This window comes from Triturus cristatus, chromosome 4_2 (genome assembly GCF_964204655.1).
Source record: "Triturus cristatus chromosome 4_2, aTriCri1.1, whole genome shotgun sequence".
NCBI classification, from domain to species: Eukaryota; Metazoa; Chordata; class Amphibia; order Caudata; family Salamandridae; genus Triturus; species Triturus cristatus.
The window spans coordinates 631,633,369-631,654,751 of NC_140586.1; the positions used below are offsets into that span (position 1 = coordinate 631,633,369).

The 21,383-nt window shown below is 43.5% G+C and overlaps 1 protein-coding gene across 3 annotated transcripts in view; it reads left to right on the top strand.

The window, feature by feature from the left end:
- The window catches only part of WLS (Wnt ligand secretion mediator), a 271,286-nt gene extending 251,794 nt beyond the window's left edge, over positions 1-19,492 (top strand). For 2 of the 3 annotated variants that reach the window (XM_085602300.1, XM_085602302.1), the window contains 2 exons: positions 17,348-17,501; positions 18,045-19,492. In XM_085602300.1, the coding sequence (XP_085458426.1) occupies positions 17,348-17,501; positions 18,045-18,154 (264 nt within the window). In that variant the 3' untranslated portion in view covers positions 18,155-19,492. The remainder of the gene's footprint in view (positions 1-17,347; positions 17,502-18,044) is intronic. The other variant, XR_014960654.1, reaches the window with a different exon arrangement.
- The last annotated feature ends 1,891 nt before the right edge of the window (positions 19,493-21,383 follow it).

A 21,383-nucleotide genomic window follows, 5' to 3' on the forward strand; every position in this document is an offset into this window, starting at 1 on the left:
AACCCTGGAGAGAATTGTCAAGGCCTAGGGGGGGGAAGGGCGGGGGGGGGGGGGAAATCAACAATAGACCTGTACGCAACAGCAAAAAAACGCCAAATGACAACACTGCCTCCAGTTTTTCAACACCACCAGTCAGAAGGGACTGCCCAGCCAATAAACTGGTGAGGTAAAATTGCATATGCTTTTCCTCCAATAACCACAATACCGAAGGTGCTTGATGAAGCCAGACAACCAGGGACAAGCTTCAGTGGGCTGGGCGGACCTGGTACTTGGACCTACTAAACCTGCCCTGGGGACAAATGATCATAATCAGAGTAGAACAGGAACTGCTGACAATGTAAGAGGAGTCAACAACATTCAGCCTGGTGGCTTGGCTCCTGAATATCTAAAAGTTTGGCCTCTGCTACTGCTGACGAGGACAATGGAAATTCTTAGAGGCAAGGAAAATTAGCATGAGAAAATGGTATGCCTCAAAATGGAGAAGATACATTCACTGTTGCACAGATAACAGAAATATGGAGACCAGGACAAAATGGGAAACTGTGTTGATGTACATCACTCAGCTGTTACATACCAGGTTAAACTATGCCTCCTTAAAGATACACCTGGCAGTAATACTAGCCTATACCAGGGGTGCCTCATGTAATATCTTCTCGACATCCCCAGTGGAGAAGAGGTTCTTGGAGGGGTATAAAATAATTGCACCACCAAGATCAGTTCTGGCACCATGGTGGAACTTAAACACCATGCTAACGCAGTTAATGGCAGACCCTCTTGAACCTATGCACAAAACGGATATCCAATCACTCGCACTCAAGACAGCGTTTCTGATTACAGTCACATCACTATGCAGGAACCATACCTACAAATACACAAGCATTGAATATGCAATGGGTCTCGCCTTTGATTAAGTTAAAGCTATTTGCTTTGCTAATGGTATTGTATAGCAAAGCAAATGGCTTTAACTTAATAAAAGGCTCGGGTTGCTGTCTCTTAGGAAAGCACGGGGAACATGTGTCCCTGTCATCACACTTACGCCAAGGGTAGCGTGTTGTCGGAGGCTCCAAGGACTGGACGCGTTATGCTTCCGGGTGGCAGAGTGGCGCAAGGCACAGCTTGTCTTTGGGAGGGGGCGGGCGTAAAGACAACACAGATGACCGGAGTGGGGGCAGGAGTAAAGACAAAAAAGACAACGGGAGGAAGAGGGAGTAAAGACAACACAGATAGCTCTGTGAGGGATGAACTCTCCTGCAATAATTTCTCACTGACAGATGACGACGTCATAGGTGTCCTTAGGCAAGAAACGTCTAAAGCGCTGCAGTACTCGCTCTAGAGGACGAGTCTAGGCACACCTCCGTCCTAAAGCAGTGATAAAAACTGGCATTTCACCTTCCACTGGCATGATAGTTCACCATCAATATTACCAATCAGTAATATCGCCTTCCAATATGTAGGGATCCCATTTTGCAATAAGGAAACGCTCTTGGAAAAAGCATTCACAAGGGATTTTAGCATTCAGCAAAAACCAATGTCCGACACTGCATGGTCCAAAAAATCACAACAAAATCCTGCTAGTTCTTTCTTCCACCTCACTTTACCGTAATCCTTACTCCAGGGAGAGGGAGGGAACCATTAAAGCAAGATTTAATGCCGCTGCGCAAGTATGCCACGCGAAATTAGGGAGGAGTGGAGTGGAGTGGAGTGGAGTGGAGTGGGGGGGGGGGGCGCAAAAGTACATTTCATAGATCAGTGAACCCTGAGCAGTAAAACAAAAACAAACGCGTGGCCACCATTATTGAATATGTTAATTTAAAAAGTGCAGGTCTGAGAACACGCTCGCTCTGGGACAATTGCCATAAATGATGTCAATAACCGCCTTCCAGCCCTGCTAAAATGCTTACATTTATAACTTGAGAGTGGCGCTGCTTCACGGACATCGCGCTCGGTTTCTTTATATATTTCTTAACTTTAACAGGGAGCGCGGTGTCCTTAGAGCTGGCGCTGCGCTCAGTGCTAAAGTTAAGAAATGTATAAATAAACCGAGTGCGGTGTCCGTGAAGCGGCGTCATGCTCAGTTTTAAATAACAAAAATAAATTTTAAAAAACACAAACAGAGCGTGGTGTCCCTGAAGTGGACTCTACAAAAATGTAACAATAACCGCGCTGGTGCAATTGAAGCTGCTTGCGATAACAAACACATGCGATGGCTTGAAGAAAAAAAAAGTGCAGCTAGTTAATATTAAGCCTACTGTGTCACGCCGCTGGTAAGAGATCCAATCCTGCTGGGCGGGTCCAAAAGGGGACAGGGTGGCAACCAGGAGGGATTGAAGTGCCTCGGGTGCAATCATTGCACTACCTTTTGCATAATTTGTGACGCCAAACGACGCGCACGAATGAAAACTGAAGGCGGAGCTGGGACATGGCTTCGGAATCTGTATTGATTCCAAGAAGCCCTCGCATGGCGAGAGCAGCTCATGCACTGCTTTCGCCAGGCCGAGACCTAAAAAGGACAAGGCGGTTCTCAGAACCAAACCAAAGTTTCTGCCAAAAGCGGTGACCCACTTTCATGTCAACCAAAGCATACAGCTATCAACTTTAAAGAGCCTTATACACCGATGGAAAGAGCCCTACACACGTTGGATGTAAGGAGGGTTTTAATGTACTATCTACAGGAAACAAAGTTAAGTAAATGAAACCAGTTGTTTGTCTCCTTCACCAAGGGGTCCCAAGTAACTAAAAGAACAATCTCAAGATGGATTGTAGAAACAGCACAGACTTGCTATTCCAGGGTGGGGATGATACTGCTAACACACCCACAAGCCCACTCCGCTAGGAAAAAGGGTGCAACACTGGTGTTCTTGGCAAAATCCATGACCGCAATCTGCACAGCAGCTGATGGGCATCACCACCCACCCACCTTTGGAAAAATATCATTTTGTGGGCATTCAAAGGAACACTTAAGCACAGGTGAGACAACGGATACTACAACATCTATTTGCTGACACTTCCTCATTCCATCACTGCCAATCCAGAGAAAGGGATACAGCTATATAATCTACTGTATAGCATGTGAATCCAGAAAAGAATTCATGCTGCAAAACGAAATGGTTACTTACCAGTAAGAGTAGTTTGCAGCTTGAAGTGTCTTCTGGATTCTCTTGCAACCCACTCGCGTTCCCAGAAATGGGAGATAATGCAATCCGGTGGGAAAGAAAAGAACAAGGAGGAAGTACACCAGAAAAGGCAAGCCAAAAGAGTCCGAAGATGGCGACTACACACAGGGGATGGCCATACCACCAAATAGTGGTCACCGATGCTCACAGCAACAACAACAAAAAAAGCAATTCCGGACCCAACCACTAGATGGCGGAGCAATGCACAGCATGCGAATCCAGAAAAACTCTTCAAGCTGAAAAACTTCTCCTACTGATAAGTAACCATTTTGTTTTGTCCACTGCTGTGACATAGTAGCAACGAATAAACACAATTCTGGCATTAACATTACTGTCAATGAATGACTATACATAACAGATGAATCCTGTACTCTTAATTGAGACTGGACTGTGTTCTATGCTCAGAAAAACAAAATATAGTGTTAGCTGAAGAATAACCTGAACCTACCTTGCACCAATGCAATTGCCAGGAGAAAATTAACATTGGCGAAGGCAATGCGTCTCACTTTAAGGTAGGCCTAATAACTTTGACATTGCATGGTTGAGTATTGCTGCCAGCTGTCCTAGAAAGAAAATAGCAAAATGGAGCAACTTCTTGGGCTACAACAAAATGGAAGCTGGGAGAAGAGCCCTGTTCAATAAACCATGTTCAATAAACTGCATAAGCAGAGTTAAGCTGTACTCTCATAGAGAAATGCTGTCAAAAGAATTCTGAATATGAAGAATGTGTTGTAAGTGACAAGCTGAAATGACATAAACAGCAAAATATTGCATAGTTGGGGGCATAGTGAGCCAAAGATGAGCCTTAACCAAGTTCGTTTTATAAAAATATATATTTCCAGTGGATGCACACAAGTGTTCATGACTGTATTGAAAGGATTTGTGGCAGAGCAAAGCCACCCAATATCTCCTGTGTGACATGGATTCTCCAGAAGCGGTATGACTGTTATCAGATCTTTCCAATCTCTCCACACAGTACCCTTCCAGTGTTTGATTCTTTTTTTTATGGTGGAGTTCCTGTAACATGGCCACATAAGGGGATTTATTTTCAAAATATGAGAGCACCTTTTATGCGTTGTATAATGTGCCATACCATTCACATTTGACAAGATTAGATTCATGTGGACATGCAGAGTTTGCAGCAAGATGAGTCTATGGTGTGTGAATTGGGGACCAAAAAATTTACTAATTTAAATATGTCAACTTGTCTGATTTCAGAAATATCTCTTTAGGTGCAGGTCATGTGGAAGGGTGTGGGTAGCAGTGTGGTCCAACAATGTATAGTGTGTGTCAAAATTAAGCCTGGTCGGTGAACTCTGAACTGTTTGTAGAGTTTTCCCCACACTGCGGAGCACATGGAGTTCTCCTCGCTCGCCAATGTTACGTTGGCAAGCCCAAACAAGGAAAATCCAACGCTAGACCACCTCTCAGTGAAATTTCTCAACTTGTGCGGTCGCGGATGGTCGTGACTGCTCACATTGAGAAACCATCTGTTAGCTTTGAGGAAGTTGCCACTCCAGTAGAAGATCTACTTGACCAGCAGAAAGAAACGGCGACTTCTTGCAGTGTGCATGCTGCCATTTGGGCTGATTATCCAGCGTGAGACCAGTGTCCGGCACCAAAAATCAACATGAGTGGCTGACCTCATGCACTCTGCCTAGCACGGCTGAGTTTTTTTCCGTCACCTCACAGAACCCCGCCGAGGCCTAGTCAAAATGCAGTGGCAGTGGGATCCACGAGGAGCAATCTAATGAGAAGGAGGGGTGCTACAATTTCCAGCACTTACAAGTAGACTGGAATATGGTAGTGATCCTTTTTGATAGTGGGAGCACATTTGAATGGGGTGAGGGTGGTAGACAATACACCCTGCAAACAGTTTCTCTGCTTTCCTCAGATGGGTTACACATCCAGTACACTGCTCATCCCTAGACATGTCAAAAGAAAAAATAATTGCAGGAAGTCCTACTATATGCTGGTGGGCAAACAAGCCTGCATGACAAACCAATATATCAAGTCATCTATCTGCAACAGAAGTGATACAGTGTACCCCGCACATTGTCAACAAGAGCTGCATTAAAATGAGAGAAATTACAGAGGTAACCCTCGCATTACTGTGCTCATTAGAAGGCCTCCCAGTGAGGGAGGTAGCCCCAAAAGGGGGAAAAACCAAATACTACTTATAATGCCCATCCTCTTTGGTCTCAAACCTACAAACCATAAACAGCACCGGAACACTACCCACATATCCTGATATATGTATAGGGGAGTGTAAATGCAGAAATAGGAAAAGACAGATCTAGAAACTCAGCACCTCCTGTGTCACCAGCTCAGTTTGCCGGTGGGCCTAGAATTCACTTTTCCAGATCCTCTCTGGGCCTGCCTCTGCTCGCCCATTTCTTTGTGACTGATTCAGTTGTTCGGTCCTTTCAGCATTGCCCAAATCAGTTTCTCCACGACAGATGACTCCGCTATGTTGTCCTTTCTTCATTTCGCAGGTCATGATGTTTCCATATCCGACACATTCAGTGTGTCTAAAAATGGATCTACGTCTTCTGGGTGTGGGACATTCCTTTTTTTTTTTTTTTTTTTTTGCATCCATGAGCAGCAGTCTGGTGGCTGGTTCAAGTTGTCCATATATATAACTTCCCGTCTGAAGCCTAGGAATTTTCATTCCTTCTGTTGCTTTGTAAACCATCTGAAGAAGCAAGACCTTTTCTTCTTTGCTATGGATAATATCTGTTGGGCTTGATGCTGCTGCAAAACACATCAGTTTAGGAAAGTTCGGCTTGATAGCGGCCCTGGATTGAACTCTGTGCACACTCTGATGGATCGAAGATCAGGTGAGTCAGTTCAGCAGAAAGGCCTGTAAGAATGTACTGATGTCCTCGGTTTCCAGGCTGTCTAGCCTCCTGATATCTATATTGTGTCATGCATAGTCCAGTCTTCAAAGTCCAACAACTCTGTATGCAAAGTCCTCCGTTTTTGCCCTAGATATGGGCTACTGCACTTCTGAACTATTCCGTCGTCCATGGCTGGGAGCTGCCTATATGGAACCCACCATCATATTAATGAACATGACTTCCCTCGGAAGAGTCTCCAGCACGGGGCCTTGCGTCGTGTTAGAATGGCTGTGGTGGGTGCAATAACTTTTTCCTGTTATAGCTCCCATAAAAAAAAGAGTTGGCGGGTCAATTTGGGTCTGGACAGGAGGCGAATACCGAGCAGGGATGAATAGGTGGGGGCAGAATTAAAGTGAAGGAACAATTGGACACAAGGACATCGAGCACCACAAACCGTGTTAAAGATGGCAAAGAATGCCCTTATTCCAGCTCACACAGCCACCAGTGAGTAGCTGGCTGAACAAAGTTCAGGGCTCAGTGAAAGGTAGAACATTTCAAATGGGCAAAGACTTAATTATCAGAAAAGATCACGATACCCACAGATGAGGCAGGCCAAACAATATTAAGTCTGCACCCACTTGAACCGGTCCAGCAGAAGTGTAGTCTCTCCCTAATGGCAGTTAGCAAGGCACTCCCATGTACAGTAATCTAGTACCAGACCTAATTCCCTCAAGATTTGGTTTTGTCACCCGGGGGATTGTGCGGCATTCAGTAATATTGGTAGAGTCCAGAGGTCAGCATTAGTATGTAGATGTAAGGCTGGTATCTCTAGCGTACACTCAGATGACCATAGGTTATGCCTATTCCTATCTATTCAACCTGGTTACTTGTATAGACACCCTTAGAGGAACTGAATGATTGTGAATGATTCCCACCTGTACATTGGGCCCTCTGCCTTCCACAGGGGCAGCATAAGCCCTTGAGGAATCTAGGCAAGCAGGGGTGTGTAGCCAGAGCCTAGATCCTCGCTGTCAACGGCAGCTGCGCTGGGTTCTGCATAGGCCATATTTCTTGTCTGCATGCCACACCTGATGCTGCTCCAATGTCCTGGTAAGGAGAAGGGTCAAAGTGACCTTAGTCTCCCTCACTGTGCCCAATCGGTGCCGGAGTTGTCACCTGTGGCCTCTCACTGCTGCTCACCAAACCAAATGATATCTTTCTCCATCTGCCAGCGTCTTTCAGTCACCCATGCACTGTCCATCCTGCTTCTTGCCAATTGGATTGCTCTCTATTGTATTTCACCATTGGACCAGCAGGGGCACCAAGGTGCCTAGTGTTCTAGGCCTTCTTGATGATGGTCAAAGGTTCCTGCATCTACTAGATATTTTGAAATTGGACAACAGGAAAAAAGGAGCCTCACATAGTCATCAAACTTGCTTGCAACCAATCCAATTCTTTTCATTCCAGTCCTGATGCTTTGACACTCTTCCAGCCAGGGGTATTCTTGCGTTATAAGATTCTGTTCACTAAAATATTCCAGAGCTTGCTGGTCTTAGATATAGTTATTTGTCTTCAGGCTCTTAACATCTGGACTTGAAGGGCAACAACATATTGACCTTGTAACCCCAGCTTAGTCTTTACAAGCCTCGCCCACCTTTTGTGTAACTTTTCTGGTCAAATTGATTAGTACCAAGTAGGTTTTTATGCCACTCTGGCTTTTCCAATCTGTTGCTTTTTGGCACTGCCTTCTAAGTAAAATCCTTTTACAACCACAGCTACCTTTGTGATTGTGTGGTCTATGAAGGAGACCACCCGGTCTTCATTTTTAGATTTCGCGTACAGACTGCTTTAGTGGTCTGTCAAAGACCTATTATTAAGTATTTTACAACAGACACCCATTAGCTCTCATTTAGTTTTTAAGGTATTGTGGTTGGTTGTGTGGGCTGAAGTTAAAGGCCATGGCATTTGTGGATGCTTACATGGCAGAAGTAGTGCCCATCTTTGCCTTCTGCTAGCTTAGCATATCCTAGTGGGGACGTATCAATTTTAATCTCACTGCACGTCAATGTCTGTGTCCTCATCCCTACCCAACTCTCCTGCCCAAGCTGTGGTTACCCCTCATGGTATTGGCTTCACAAATACTTGTTGAATTCTGTTGTAAGCATTGGTAAACCCAGTCATTTTACATGATGGCAGTTATGCTGCATGTAATCATTTTGGAGTGTTACACTTTCAAGGTGGGCATCACATTGTGTATAGACACAATGTGAGGGCAACCTTCAAGTATTATTTCTATACTTCCTGGATTAGCCATGTTGTAGTACTCCCAATGTGACCTTTATCATGGATGTATAGAAATTAGGTTAAGATATCCAGGTAGATAGCCAGGCAGAGATATTGGCTTTGCCTGAGGTGGGGATGCAAAAGTACAAGCTTTGGGGTAGGGATGCAAATGTACAAGCTTTGGGGTTGGGATACAAATGTACAAGCATTGGCAAAGTAAATACCTCCGGCAGACAAGCAATGGCAAAGCAAGAGCTATTGGTATAGCCACTTCTAGTTCATATTGTTAAATATTTCAAGTGAGTCCAGAACAGATTTTAAAGAACTAGAAATTCTGTGCTTTATTGACTGATATCAACATTCTGGAGGGGGGACAGAGGGGGAAATCGGCTTGTAGGGTATGAAACAGGCAAGAAGAAATGGAGCTCCAGTTTCTTAAAGTCCTGTGTTTTAGAGGATTGTTTTAAAGGAAAGTGAGTCAAGACATGTCACAACAGATCACATATTTTATTTTGTAATCCTGCCCAGAGCATGAAAATGTGTTCAGAATTATTTATGGTACATTGCCAATTCCACATTGAAATATTGTTCTAGGCAACCCTCGCTGATTTGATTTGTTGCTGTGTCGAGTATACACTCCAATTGCTGTATTTTAGATTATAATTGGTTCTTCTGGGCTACTAGGAAATGGCTCCACTAATGAAACCGAACAGAAATGGGAGAAAGAATCTTGGCATGCAGTGAATTACATGGTTGATTCTTTCCGGTAAAAATGTTTTAATGTACATCAAATGTATCTAAATGAACGTATACCTATTTCCTACAAAATCCAACTGTTGTACGGTTCCTACTTTCTCAGTAAAACTGTGCGTTTAGGCAACATTAAATTCAAAACTGTGGGACTGAGTCCACTCATACCATCAGAATATGTTGACTTTATTCCTGGCTAGCTCAGTGTGCCATTTGGGCGCCTAAACTGACAGGGTACCGGATGGTGTTTTCAATCTCAGAACATGATTCTCCCAAGGAAATCGTGGAAACATATCTTACCCTTTCTTTAGTCACTAAGGAATGCCCAAAGGGAAATACAAGAAGTAAACAAATTGGCATTTCAAATATTTTTTGAAGCAATTGGACTCTTGTATAAAATGTGTGCTGTAGTGATTAAAAAAAGGAAACCATATAGTGTAACACAACAAATTCCCTTTTCACTCCTAAATGTTTTTATTTATGAATATATGAACTAAAAAGGACAAAAAGAAATGAATACAGCACAACTAATAACCAATCATGTTATCGGTTAGAAAACAAGTGAACATAGACATGTAGCAATATGGATTATAGTGATAAACTTTAAGCAAGAGAATATATATATATATATATAAATGTAGGAATGTTTTTATTCATTGTCAACAATTAAAGATTTTTTACAATCCAGATATATCAACTCTTATGATCACAATATATCTACTGTATTTTAACACCGATATGTTTGCAAAAATTAAAATCACGTACATCAATGAATTAGAACATATACATTCTCATCTTCTCCATATTCATTAAAAAAACATCTTCGGCAATTGATATTGACTATCACAATCTGGTGTTTGCAATCTCAGAACATGACAACCCTAATTCTCCCAAGGAAATCGTGGAAACAGATCTTACCCTTTTCATTAGTCATTCAGGCATGCTCAAAGGGAGTTACAAGTAGTACACATATTGGCATTTCAAATATTTTTTAACCAATTGGACTCTTGATTAAAATATGTGCGCTGCAATGAATAACAGAACGAAACAAAAATGTGTGACCATCATTACAAGAATGTTAAAGAATATAAATAATTCAACCATTGTGCTATTGCATTGATTATATGAATACATATAATTGTACTCCTACCTATCGCTTCCCATCCTAATAAATATAGGGTGTGAGGGACCCCTGCATTCACCTGCGGGCGTTTGTCATCTGGTAGCAAGCCTTGTAAGAGGCAAGCCTTGTAAGAGGCTGTCGTCCTTTTCAGGATTGTGTTAGAGTTCAGCTGGGCTAGAATTCAGGCATGGGGCAACCTCTGACAATCCACTGAGATGCTCCTCTATCAAAACAAAGGCTTGGCACAGTTTTATTCCTTGCCTGAGTACTGGTCTTATTGTCATTGTTGATTCTATCCATCCAGAGCTGCCGCCGAATGGACAATGACAAATGACGACGTTTTGTGAGTGTACTAAATCCTTGTACAGAATGTAGTAAGGCCTGATAATGTGCCTACGAAAAAGTGCAACTGTAGGCAAAACCATTTCAGAGTACATGATCTCTTGTGGCTGTGCAAGAAAATGTGTGTTGTCATCAATGAAAAAGATGTCAACTTTAAATGTAAACGTGTAAAATAGAAGTGTTTGTGCCCAGGGCTTATGTAACCTCACAACATAACTCACGTGAGTTATCGATAATTATATTTTGTGGTTAGCTATCTTGAATGTAAACCACTTTTTTTTACCCTAAGTAGTCCATTTCACAAGGCCCTGAAGATACCTAGAGTGATGCTGGAAAGCTTGTGGTGAATTTTAAGTAGCTGAAAGGATTTGGTTGGAGTGCTGTGTACACTTTTGGGGCATTTGCTGAAAAATGGGAGACAGTCTATTGACTGACTACCAGAATGTTGAATGATTTCAATCACTAGTACTATGAGAAGATGCTAAAGAATTATAAAAAGTGTGAGCAGTGCAGCGGAATATTAGTAGTGTGTGATAAAATGAAAGTAATGTTAGTGCAAGAGTTCACCTTTTCAGCTGAATACTGCACTTGGTTGTAAGTGTTGCAATGAGACCAGAGGAAGTGAAGCTCAGGAGTAAGACAAACAACTTTTCATGAAATTAATAGTGAGTATATGTAAATGTATTCCAGTTGTAGTGATGGAAAAAAGAGATACGGAATAAATATGGATAAGATTGGAGACCGCATGTTTTATGTGTAGACTTAATGCAGGAAGTTGGTGGATTATTGTGGCCTCAATGTGGTTCACTTCAGTTTCTGCAATAGGATGGTCTGGCAAGAACCAGAATAAAAAAATTAAACTTTATCCAAGATTTAGTCAATCCTCTGCCTTGTAATTAGTATAGTACTGATGCCTATTTGGGACTACATTTGAGGACATTCTTCTCACCCCAAGACTATGCACATTAAAACTCCGCTAAATACAGTTTAACATATTTCCCAGCTGTGCCTTAGGCCCTCTGATCTGCCTCCGGTCAGTAATTACGAGAGTGCCCTCCCCCTTGGATAATATTTAATAAGAACATTGGAAGTTTGGGAGCTCAATTGAAGACCACCGAATGGCACAGAGCCAGTAATGGCTGGTATGTCCCTTCTACTTCAACATTCCAATGTTTGTCTTTTTGTGCCTCCCTTTTGATTTTAGAACATTTTACTGCAAGTGGGTGGAATGTTATACCATTATTGCCCTTCTTGCTTGGATTCTACCATTTTTTAAAAGTTCTGCTCTGTCATTATAGGCCCTTGCCTGCGGCTTGGATCATTAACTCTGGTTCAGGTCCTTTAAAAACTGGCACAGCCACCACAATGGACTGTAGTGATAGATCCACCAATTGATGCCCTTGCCAAACCTGTAGTAAGATAAGAGTATATGTGAAGAAAAACGTACTTAAATGAACTCAAAAATAATTTAATTACTGATTAATTAGTAAAATGTGAGGTAACTGATTGTGACCTCTTAAGACCGAAGATGTTCGATGATTCGAGGGCCAACAAGTAGGGCCTTCTATTTGCCCCAATGAGGGTTACTTCTTCATCCAAAGCTGCATATCCAAGTGGAAGTGTTTCACTTCAGTATTTTTCCAAAAACAGATGTAGAGCTACGTATCCTCACTGTAGCCTTAAAGTGCCATTTGACAGCCACATGTTAGGCCAAATAAAAATCAAAAATAGAAGTTAGAAATCCTTGGAGCACATCACATCCCATCAGGACACACAATTTGAAGCAACTGGTTCGGGTAGAAAAGAGCTGAGTTTATTGTGCCGCTTCCAGTTAGTATGTGTTGGACTTGGCCTTTTTTACAGGATCATCCCTGAACTTTTTGCCTTCCTCCTAGACTTTTTCTGACCTGTTTTTGTTGGTTTTATGACTCTGGGCACTTTACTGCTGATCAGTGTCAAAGTGCATATGCTCTGTTTTGTAAATTGTTGTAATGGATTAGTGACTCCATGATTGACTTGTTTGATTTATTTGTCAGACCCTAGTGCAGTGCACCATGTGTGCCCAGGGCCTGTAAATCAAAGGCTGCTGGTGGGCTTGCAGCACTGGTTGTGATACCCCCAGAAGCAGCTTGTAAAATATGGCTCAGGCCTGTCATTGCAGAGCCTGTGTGGAGTCTGGGACTGCCATGGCGACTTGGCAAGTGCACCCACTTGCCAGTCCCTAAACCTTCCCTTTTCTACATGTCCGTCACCACTAAGGTAGGCCCAAAGGCAGGGTGCGTTGTATGTGAAAGGTAGAGTAGTTGGCAAAAACAAGGGGGCCCCAGTATTATGACATGGGGCAGTCTATATTCTAATATAAAACAATGGTACTGAGAGAGGCCACAAGGTCCTCGAGTAGCCTAGGCTAACACTACTCAGGTGGTTATTGATCAAAAAAGGAACAAACGATTTAAGGAATGCCCAAAAGGTAATTACTGCGCAATTAATGCAGGGACACACGGTTGAAATGATCTCACATATATTAACATCATAAATGGAGAATCACTTAATTGTAAGGTGTAGTTCAGGTGCTAATACAAAATAGTGAAGGTGCGTGCAGTGAAAGGTTGGTGACATTTAAAGATGCATCACATTGGCATCAAAACTCCAATAAATTCAGTACAATGAGGGAGTTTTGGTTTCAGAAGGGAGTCGATGACGTTTCGATCTCATTTGTTAGAGATCATCATCAGGACAATAAGTGTGTGAGCAGAAGAATCGGGGTCCGCAACGGGGACGCGTCCTGGGGGCCCTTGCATGCAGGAATCAAGCCTTGCGGAGCAGAAAATATTACGCCAGGCAGTAGTTGGGCGCATGAAAAGGCCAGTGGAAACATCCAACGGGTGTGTCCTCGGGGAGTAACTGACTAAACCCGACGCTCCCACCATGAGGACTTGCTCTGATTAACTCTACGCGCCCTTGTCTTCTCTCCAAAGACCGATCACTTGGCCACACCCGTTGGATGTTTCCACTGGCCTTTTCATGCGCCCAACAACTGCCTGGCGTAATATTTTCCTCTCCGCAAGGCTAGATTCCTGCCTGCAGGGGCCCCCAGCATGCGTCCCCGTTGCGGACCCCGATTCTTCTGCTCACACACTTATTGTCCTGATGATGATCTCTAACAAATGAGATCGAAACGCCGTTGACTGCCTTCTGCAACCAAAACTCCCTCATTGTACTGAATTTATTGGAGTTTTGATGTTTTGTTGCCAATGTGATGTATTTTTAAATGTCACCAACCTTTCACTGCACGTACTTTCACTATTTTGTGTGAGCACCTGAACTACACCTTGCAATTAAGTGATTCTCCATTTGTGAGGTTAATAAATGTGAGATCATTTCAACCTTGTGTCCCTGCATTAATTGTGCAGTAATTCTCTTTTGGGCATTCCTTAAATTGTTTGTTCCTTTTTTGATTAATAACCACCTTAGTAGTGTTATTCTAGGCTACTCCGCCTGGGACGACTCCTGGTGGCCTCCCGCCCTGGGCACCGCACCCAAACCGACAGACCATGCACGAAACCTGGGCTTCATCTTGGACTCCTCCCTCTCCATGACCAGGCAAGTCAGCAGCGTCTCCTCGGCGTGCTTCAACATCCTACGCATGCTACGGAAGATCTTCTGGTGGATCCCCACTGAGACCAGGAAGACCGTCACCCAGGCCCTCGTCACCAGCCGACTGGACTACGGCAACGCCCTCTACGCCGGGACCACCGCCAAGCTCCAGAAGAGACTCCAGCGGATCCAAAACGCCTCAGCCAGACTCATCCTCGACATCCCACGATCCAGCCACATCTCCGGACATCTGAGAGACCTTCACTGGCTCCCCATCAACAAGAGAATCACCTTCCGCCTCCTCACCCACGCACACAAAGCCCTACACGACCAAGGCCCGAGCTACCTCAACAGCCGAGTCAACTTCTACGCTCCCAAACGCCACCTCCGATCAGCCAACCACGCCCTCGCCGCCGTCCCCCGCATCCGAAGAGCGACTACAGGAGGAAGGTCCTTCTCCTACCTGGCCGCCAAGACATGGAACTGCCTCCCGTCCGACCTGCGCCTGACCCAAGACCACCTCTCCTTCAGGAAGAAGCTGAAGACCTGGCTGTTCGAGCAGTAGCGGCACCCCCCCCCCCCCCAGCGCCTTGAGACCCTATGGGTATGTAGCGCGCTTTATAAGTGTCACTGATTGATTGATTGATTGATTGATTGTGACCTCTCTCAGTACCATTTTTTATTATAGTATGTGAAAGGTAGGACATGCCCTGATGTGCGTGGCATGTCCTGATAGTGAATTACAGCCAATTTCATTTTTCACTATTGCAAGGCTATCTGTTCCCATAGGCCAGAATAGGCAGTTTGATTATAACATCTTATAATCCTAACTGACCCTAGGAACAAGACAGGAAAATAAAGTTTAGTATGCCTGAACTCAGAATGTTAAGTGTGGGTGATTTGTACATTCTGTGTTTGAAAATACCACTTTAAGAAAGTAGGTATTTTCTTGCCTAACCATCCAGTATGCCTCCGCTAGGTTTGTGTATTCCATGTCTGGTTTGTGAGTGACAGGGGGCTGGAGAGGGCTTTGGCTCCAGCAGTCTGATGGGTCAGGGCTAGGCTGAATAGGACCTGCATTGAATAGAGTAGGGGGAGGAGATTTCCTTTCAGCTACCTGGGCCAGGTCTGCTTTCAACAATGCTGTCTCGACCTCCTGCCAGGAAGCTGCATCAGGGAGGACAGAACTGGTTTTGGCTGGGCACAGACCCTCTCTCCCTTCAGAGGAGAAAGGATTTTGCAGTATAAATATTGGGGCCCAGACCCCAGAACTTTAGGTCACTTCTGTGAATCAAGACGAACCCTTTGCCAAGGAGAGAAACCAAGGAAGCTGAAGGAGGAGACTGCCCCTGTGCTGTTTGGGATTGGCCTGCATTGGTTACTTATTGCCAAGGAAAGGAGAAAAGGAACTTTGTGTGTACTTTTAACTATCTTGAGGAAGATCTCCGAGGGCTTGAAGCTGAGCTTGCCTCCTGTTCTGAAGTCTCGGGGACACAAAGACTTCACCACCAGCTCCCCCTGAATTTCCTTGCTGGGAATTCTACCTGCAGTGAGGTGCCTGCTGTTTTGGGCCCTCTGGGGACTGCGTGTCGCTGGGAGCTGGAAGCAAGACGCAACTAGGAAGAAGCGTGTCCCCACTGCAGCAGTTGCTGTCGCATCGCCGAAGAAGCGTGTCGCCGCCGCAGCTATTTGCGGTCACATCGCCGAGGAAGCATGTCGCATCACCGGAGAAGTGTGCCGCCACCGCAGAGGTTGCCGTCGCATCTGCAGAGAAGCGTGTCACAGGGCCTGTCGCGGCTACAAAGTTCATCTATTTCACAGCACGGCCGTCGGGCGAGCACACATCGCATCCACGTTGTTGCATCGCATCAAAGATGCCATTTTTTGCATCGCACCGGATCGTCTCATCGCATCGAGGCGTCATCTTGCCGCATCGTAACCGGAACGCAGTAAGAAACCGACGCATCACCTTCCTTGCGCCACAGTAAGGAACCAACGCATCACCTCCCCCGAAGCATGGAACCGACGCATCACTTTTCCTGTGACCCTTATGGTTTGTATTGCGTGAAGCATCCAAGGTACTTTGAGAGTAAAGTGTTGCATTTACCATCTATATTGAGCTATTTGTACCATTTTAAAGTCATATTCTTGATAGTGTAATGTGGATTTTTGTCATTTGGTCTTAAATCTAGTAAAGATTACTTATTTTTCTAATCTGGTGTGGTGTCCATTTGCAGTGTTTTCACTATTACTGTATGTGTTCACAAATGCTCAACAAACTACCTCTGAGATTAAGCCTGTCTACTCGTGCCAAACTACCAAGGGGGTGAGCAGGGGTTATTTTAGGAGTGTATCCCCTTACCCTGACTAGAAGCAAGGGTCCCTATTTGGACAAAGGTGCAAACCATTGCCAACTAGAGACTCCCATTTCTAACCGTATGTTAGGACTGAAACCACCTAGTGTTTTTTCAAAGGCCTTCAACACTGTGTAGAAACCCTCCAAAAGCATAGGATGATCTATAGTGTCAAGCGCTACAGAGATACACCATCACCAGGAGTGAGCCTCCTCTCTCGTCAATGAAAAAAGGCTCTACTTTCTTTTTAGTTTCTTAGGCTATTTTGGCTATTTGGCTGGAAATCAGAGTTTACTGATCTTTTGAGGAAATCTTCTTGAGATAGTAAATTCAATTTATTTGGTAACACGTTTTTCTCCATGCACACAATTCGCCCACATGGTATTCCCAGGCAGCAAAGGAATCCTTTGTTGTTCATCTGGCAAATGAAAAAGGAGTATATTGGAGTTCCATTTATATTTTTAGCGCCATTACCATGAAATTTGCAGATGTTTTCATTTGCCATTGCTTCTATAGTTGGGTAGATTTTAGATACAATTCCAATCCTAAACCAGCCTGGTTGCGCTTTTATTCTAATTGGCCTGACCCAGCTTCACACACTCCATTCACTGACAAGTATTCTTTCCTGTTTGCAGGTTTAAGACCTTAAAAAATCAATCTATATCTTGTAATTTGCAGTTTGGGGGGCATGCATTTTACATTTGAATCCTTTGTGTGGCTCGAAATTCCTTCCTCAACGCTAGACAAATAATAAAATAGTTGCAGAAATCATAGGTAACGGGCTCTCGCTCGCACTTGGAATATTACTTGAAAGGTAAATACAAATGGGAGGAAATGTTTGTATCCGGGTATAATAAACCTCTTTTTTTTTTTTATCATTGACAGGTGAGTGAAGGCCATTTTAAGTGGGGTGACTTAACGGTTCAAGCAAACAGTGCCTTTTTTACTGGCATCTATGGAATGTGGAACCTCTACGTTTTTGCACTAATGTTCCTCTACGCCCCTTCACATAAAAACTACGGAGACGGTCAGTCCAATGGTAAGTGTGACTCTTGCTCAAGGGCATCAACGAACTCAGAAAATGTTAATTATGTGGCATAATGGAGCCCATTTGGTGACCATATTTCTGCATCAACACTGTCTGGGCAAACATTTCACTTGATTAGATCCAGTTCAACACCCAAGTACAGCAATACGCAACTGAAAGGTGATCAGTCAACTTTTGGGAAGGGCCTTTCACTGTGTGGAACACGTGCAACTTTTTTAGTAATTTATGATCTGTTTCAGCTAAACTGTTTTTTTGTTTTGTGTGAAAATCTGCGGATTATGCAACCGATGATAGATAATATGGCAAATCCATGTTTATTAGGCAGTGGCCCTGCTCATATCATTGTAACTTAACATGTGATGAATTTGTTGTTGCAGTGTTATTTAATACCACTTCCTGAATAGACCTCAGCAAAGGGGTGTTTGATTTGGTTTGATATTTTGTTGAAATTAGGGTGTCCATGTTTAATTTCAAACGGCTCAGTGGACACGAGTGAATATTTTGTTTTTTTTAAGTAATCCCTTTATTTTTCAGGTGACCTAGGAATGGGCAGTGGGGAGGAACTGCAACTGACCACCACCATCACCCACGTGGATGGACCAACCGAGGTGTACAGACTCGCTGGCAAAGAGTCTCAGGAGTGAGCCTCCTGCCTTCAAACTGTACAATCCTGCGATTCTGCACATATGTAGTTTACAAACCCTGTCCACTTTAAAATATGTATAAAATAGCATACTCTCAAATACCCAGTATTTATAGCTGTATTTCCTCTCTTTCACAGAGAGCAGTGTCAACAAATATGTTTGGACGTTGCTATTGCACGGTGGCTTAGGGATGCATTGTTGCTATTGAGAATGGTCACTTTATATTTTGTAATAGAATACACTGCACATCTGCTGGAGAACCCGGTCAGAACAATTATGGTGGCCTCGCCAATTTGTTGTTAAAATTCCTCGATCCCTCCTTTAAACTTATACATCCTTTATATTGACTAATTGAACTCGTTACCACTTGCAACTTTAGGAACTATTTGTTTTCCTCTATGGCGTGTGTCAAAACTCAGTGAGATTACTCGTGTAGAAATCTTGCTGGTGCTTAATCTTGGGGTCAATTATTTTTGATCATTCAGTGTTTTAGAACCTTGCAGTTATTACTTTCTCTATTTGGCATCATGCATTTATCAGGCATTGGCGTATGTTCTGCTGGTGTATGATTTTTAAATGAAAATAATTTAAATTGGGAGCATTTCGCTCCTTCGTAGGTTTTAGAGCCACTTAAGTCAACGACTCTTAGCTTGCCACCCAAATGGATGTCTGACCGTGATGTTTTTATTTTTTTGCTGTTCTAGATTCTAAAACAATACAAAGTGATAGCTCCCTTAACTTTTTTATAAAGTAATTAAAAAATAATTGATAACTTCGGGCAGGTCTTTTCTTGGCTGTCCCTACACCTAGAGTGTAGGTCTTATGGCGGGTGTTTCCTGACCATCCACATTTTGTGTCCACCATGTCTTAAGGAGATGTTGGTGTTCAGGTACTTTAGGTTACTTTGCAGTACTGACTGAATTAAAATATGGAAAGAAGTTGTTCAGACCTTGCCTTCCCCATGTTAACGGTATAATGATTCTGTAGATTTTAATTTAAGATGAATTTAGTTTGTATTTTTGTGTCCCTAATCCACTTCAGTTTAACATACTCTAGCAGACCAGTTTTTATTTCTCTGTTGAATACATGATCTTTTCTGTGATAATTGGATCTGGTAATTACATGTCGGTGTTAATTTTCTTTTCAGCTTGCAAACCAAATTGTTTTTATATACAACACACTAACTCTTCCATATATTATGATGTAGATCTGTTTTAAATATGCAGCAAATAGTGCTCCTTTTTACTCTGTTTCCTGATATGTTACATTTGTTTATTTCTAAAAGCAATGAAACATCTCGTACAGGTAATTTAAATAAAAGTTACATTTGTTACATCAGCCTCTTGTCCATATTATGTGGTATGCAATTTAACCTTTGTTCTGTGTCATTGTGTGCTCTTCATTTTTAATTGATGTATGATTTCATTCATATTTTCCAGGACTTTACCCAGTTAAAGGGTAACTCCACTCATCAATGCTTTTTATTTTTTTGATAAACAATTTTTATTAAACAAAAGAGAAAGTACAAGGCAATGTCGAATCAATGGTCAGGTCCACAATATAAATGACACATAGTATAATAATTAGACACACTACTATGCACCATACATTTCCCAGAGAGGAACCAGGATGACCGCATCTCATCTATCCAGTAGACTTCAAGAACACGAAGACAGAGGTATGTCAATAGCATGTATAGCAGATGGAAGCATACAATTGGGTCAATAAATACAGGAGTTAGAGCGTGGGCCCTGCATCGCTTGTTAGCTGGTCCAACGAAAATTCTTTCATGTTGTAGTTCTATGGAAGCGGATACACATATATCACCTCTGTATTTGTTCCATTTCCTCCATTTATGGTCCCACTTCTTGGGGCATCCTCTATGCTTGAACACGTCCTTCTTGGCAATCATTGCCCTAGCCATGTCTATGGCCCAGTCTCGTAAGCATTCCCCACCCCCATTTCTGTGCTATGTTGCGTTTTGCGATGGCCCATCCCATTGAAGCCCATGTTTGTTCAATCTGTGAGAGATCAGTGGCCTCCCACACATTGAGGAGGCACAGCTGGGGGAGAGGCCTTCAGGGTCTTGCCACTCGCCCTCCATCTGTTTCGTGACATTGTCCCAATAGCGCCCCGTTACTGGACAGTCCCATAGGATGTAGAAGAAGGTGCCAGTCTGATTACAGTTACGCAAGCATAGGGGATTAGGCTTCCTATCCAGTTTAAACAGCAGATTTGCATCAAAGTACACACAGTGTAGGATCTTCAGTTGGACTAGACGCAGTCTCATGGGGATAGCCACATCCTTAGGAGAAGCAAGCTCGTTGCGCCAGTCTTCGTCATCCATGCTCCCCAGGTCCGACTCTTGCCTCAGGCGGTGCATAGGATCAGGCCTATTACGTTTTTTTTGTAGGTAAGGGATATCTTCTTTGTGTGCATAGGGTTGAGCATTAATCTGTCTTCTAATGGAGAAGAGGCAGGCAAGGGGAGCTCTTTGGGCATGGCAGCAGCGATAGCAAGACTGTTCTGGAGGTATCTGAAGGTCTCGGTGGGAGCCCATTGATACTTGGCTTGTAATTCGGCAAAAGAAGCCAATTTTCCCTTCACCCACATGTCCCCCAACGTTAAGATGCCTATCCTATCCCAGGACATTTACTAAGCTGACCCAACATATGTGGTTCCCAGAGTGGTGTAGCTTTTGTAAGTCGGTTGTGCCAGCCCCATTTCTCTGTGATTCCGTGCCAGACCTCCACTGTACGGGCGGTGGGGCCCGTAGGAGAAAGCTTACAGGGGTTCATATAGAGTGCCCTATTGTATCCTCCCCGTCCCAAAAGCCAACGATCTGTGCAAAAGTTTGGATCATCGTATTCCCCATGCACCCACCGATTAGCTGTAACCAGTTGCGACGCCTGGTAATAGAGCCAAAGATCAGGTAGCACAATACCTCCATCGTACCACCCCATGGTAAGTTTGTTCATGGCTACACGTGGTGCCCGTCCCTTCCATAGCAATCTCTGCACAACGTTATCCATACTGGAGAAATAGGCGTTGGGAATCACATTGGGGGTGTTTTGTAGTGCATATAGGAAACGCGGAGGCGCAAGCATTTTAAAGAGCGCCGCCGCCCCAAAATAGTGAGAGGAAGAGATTGCCAATGTCTTTCATCTGATTTCAGACGAGTCAGTGGCCCCAGCAGATTGGTTTCATAAAATAAAGTAGGTTCCGGGGT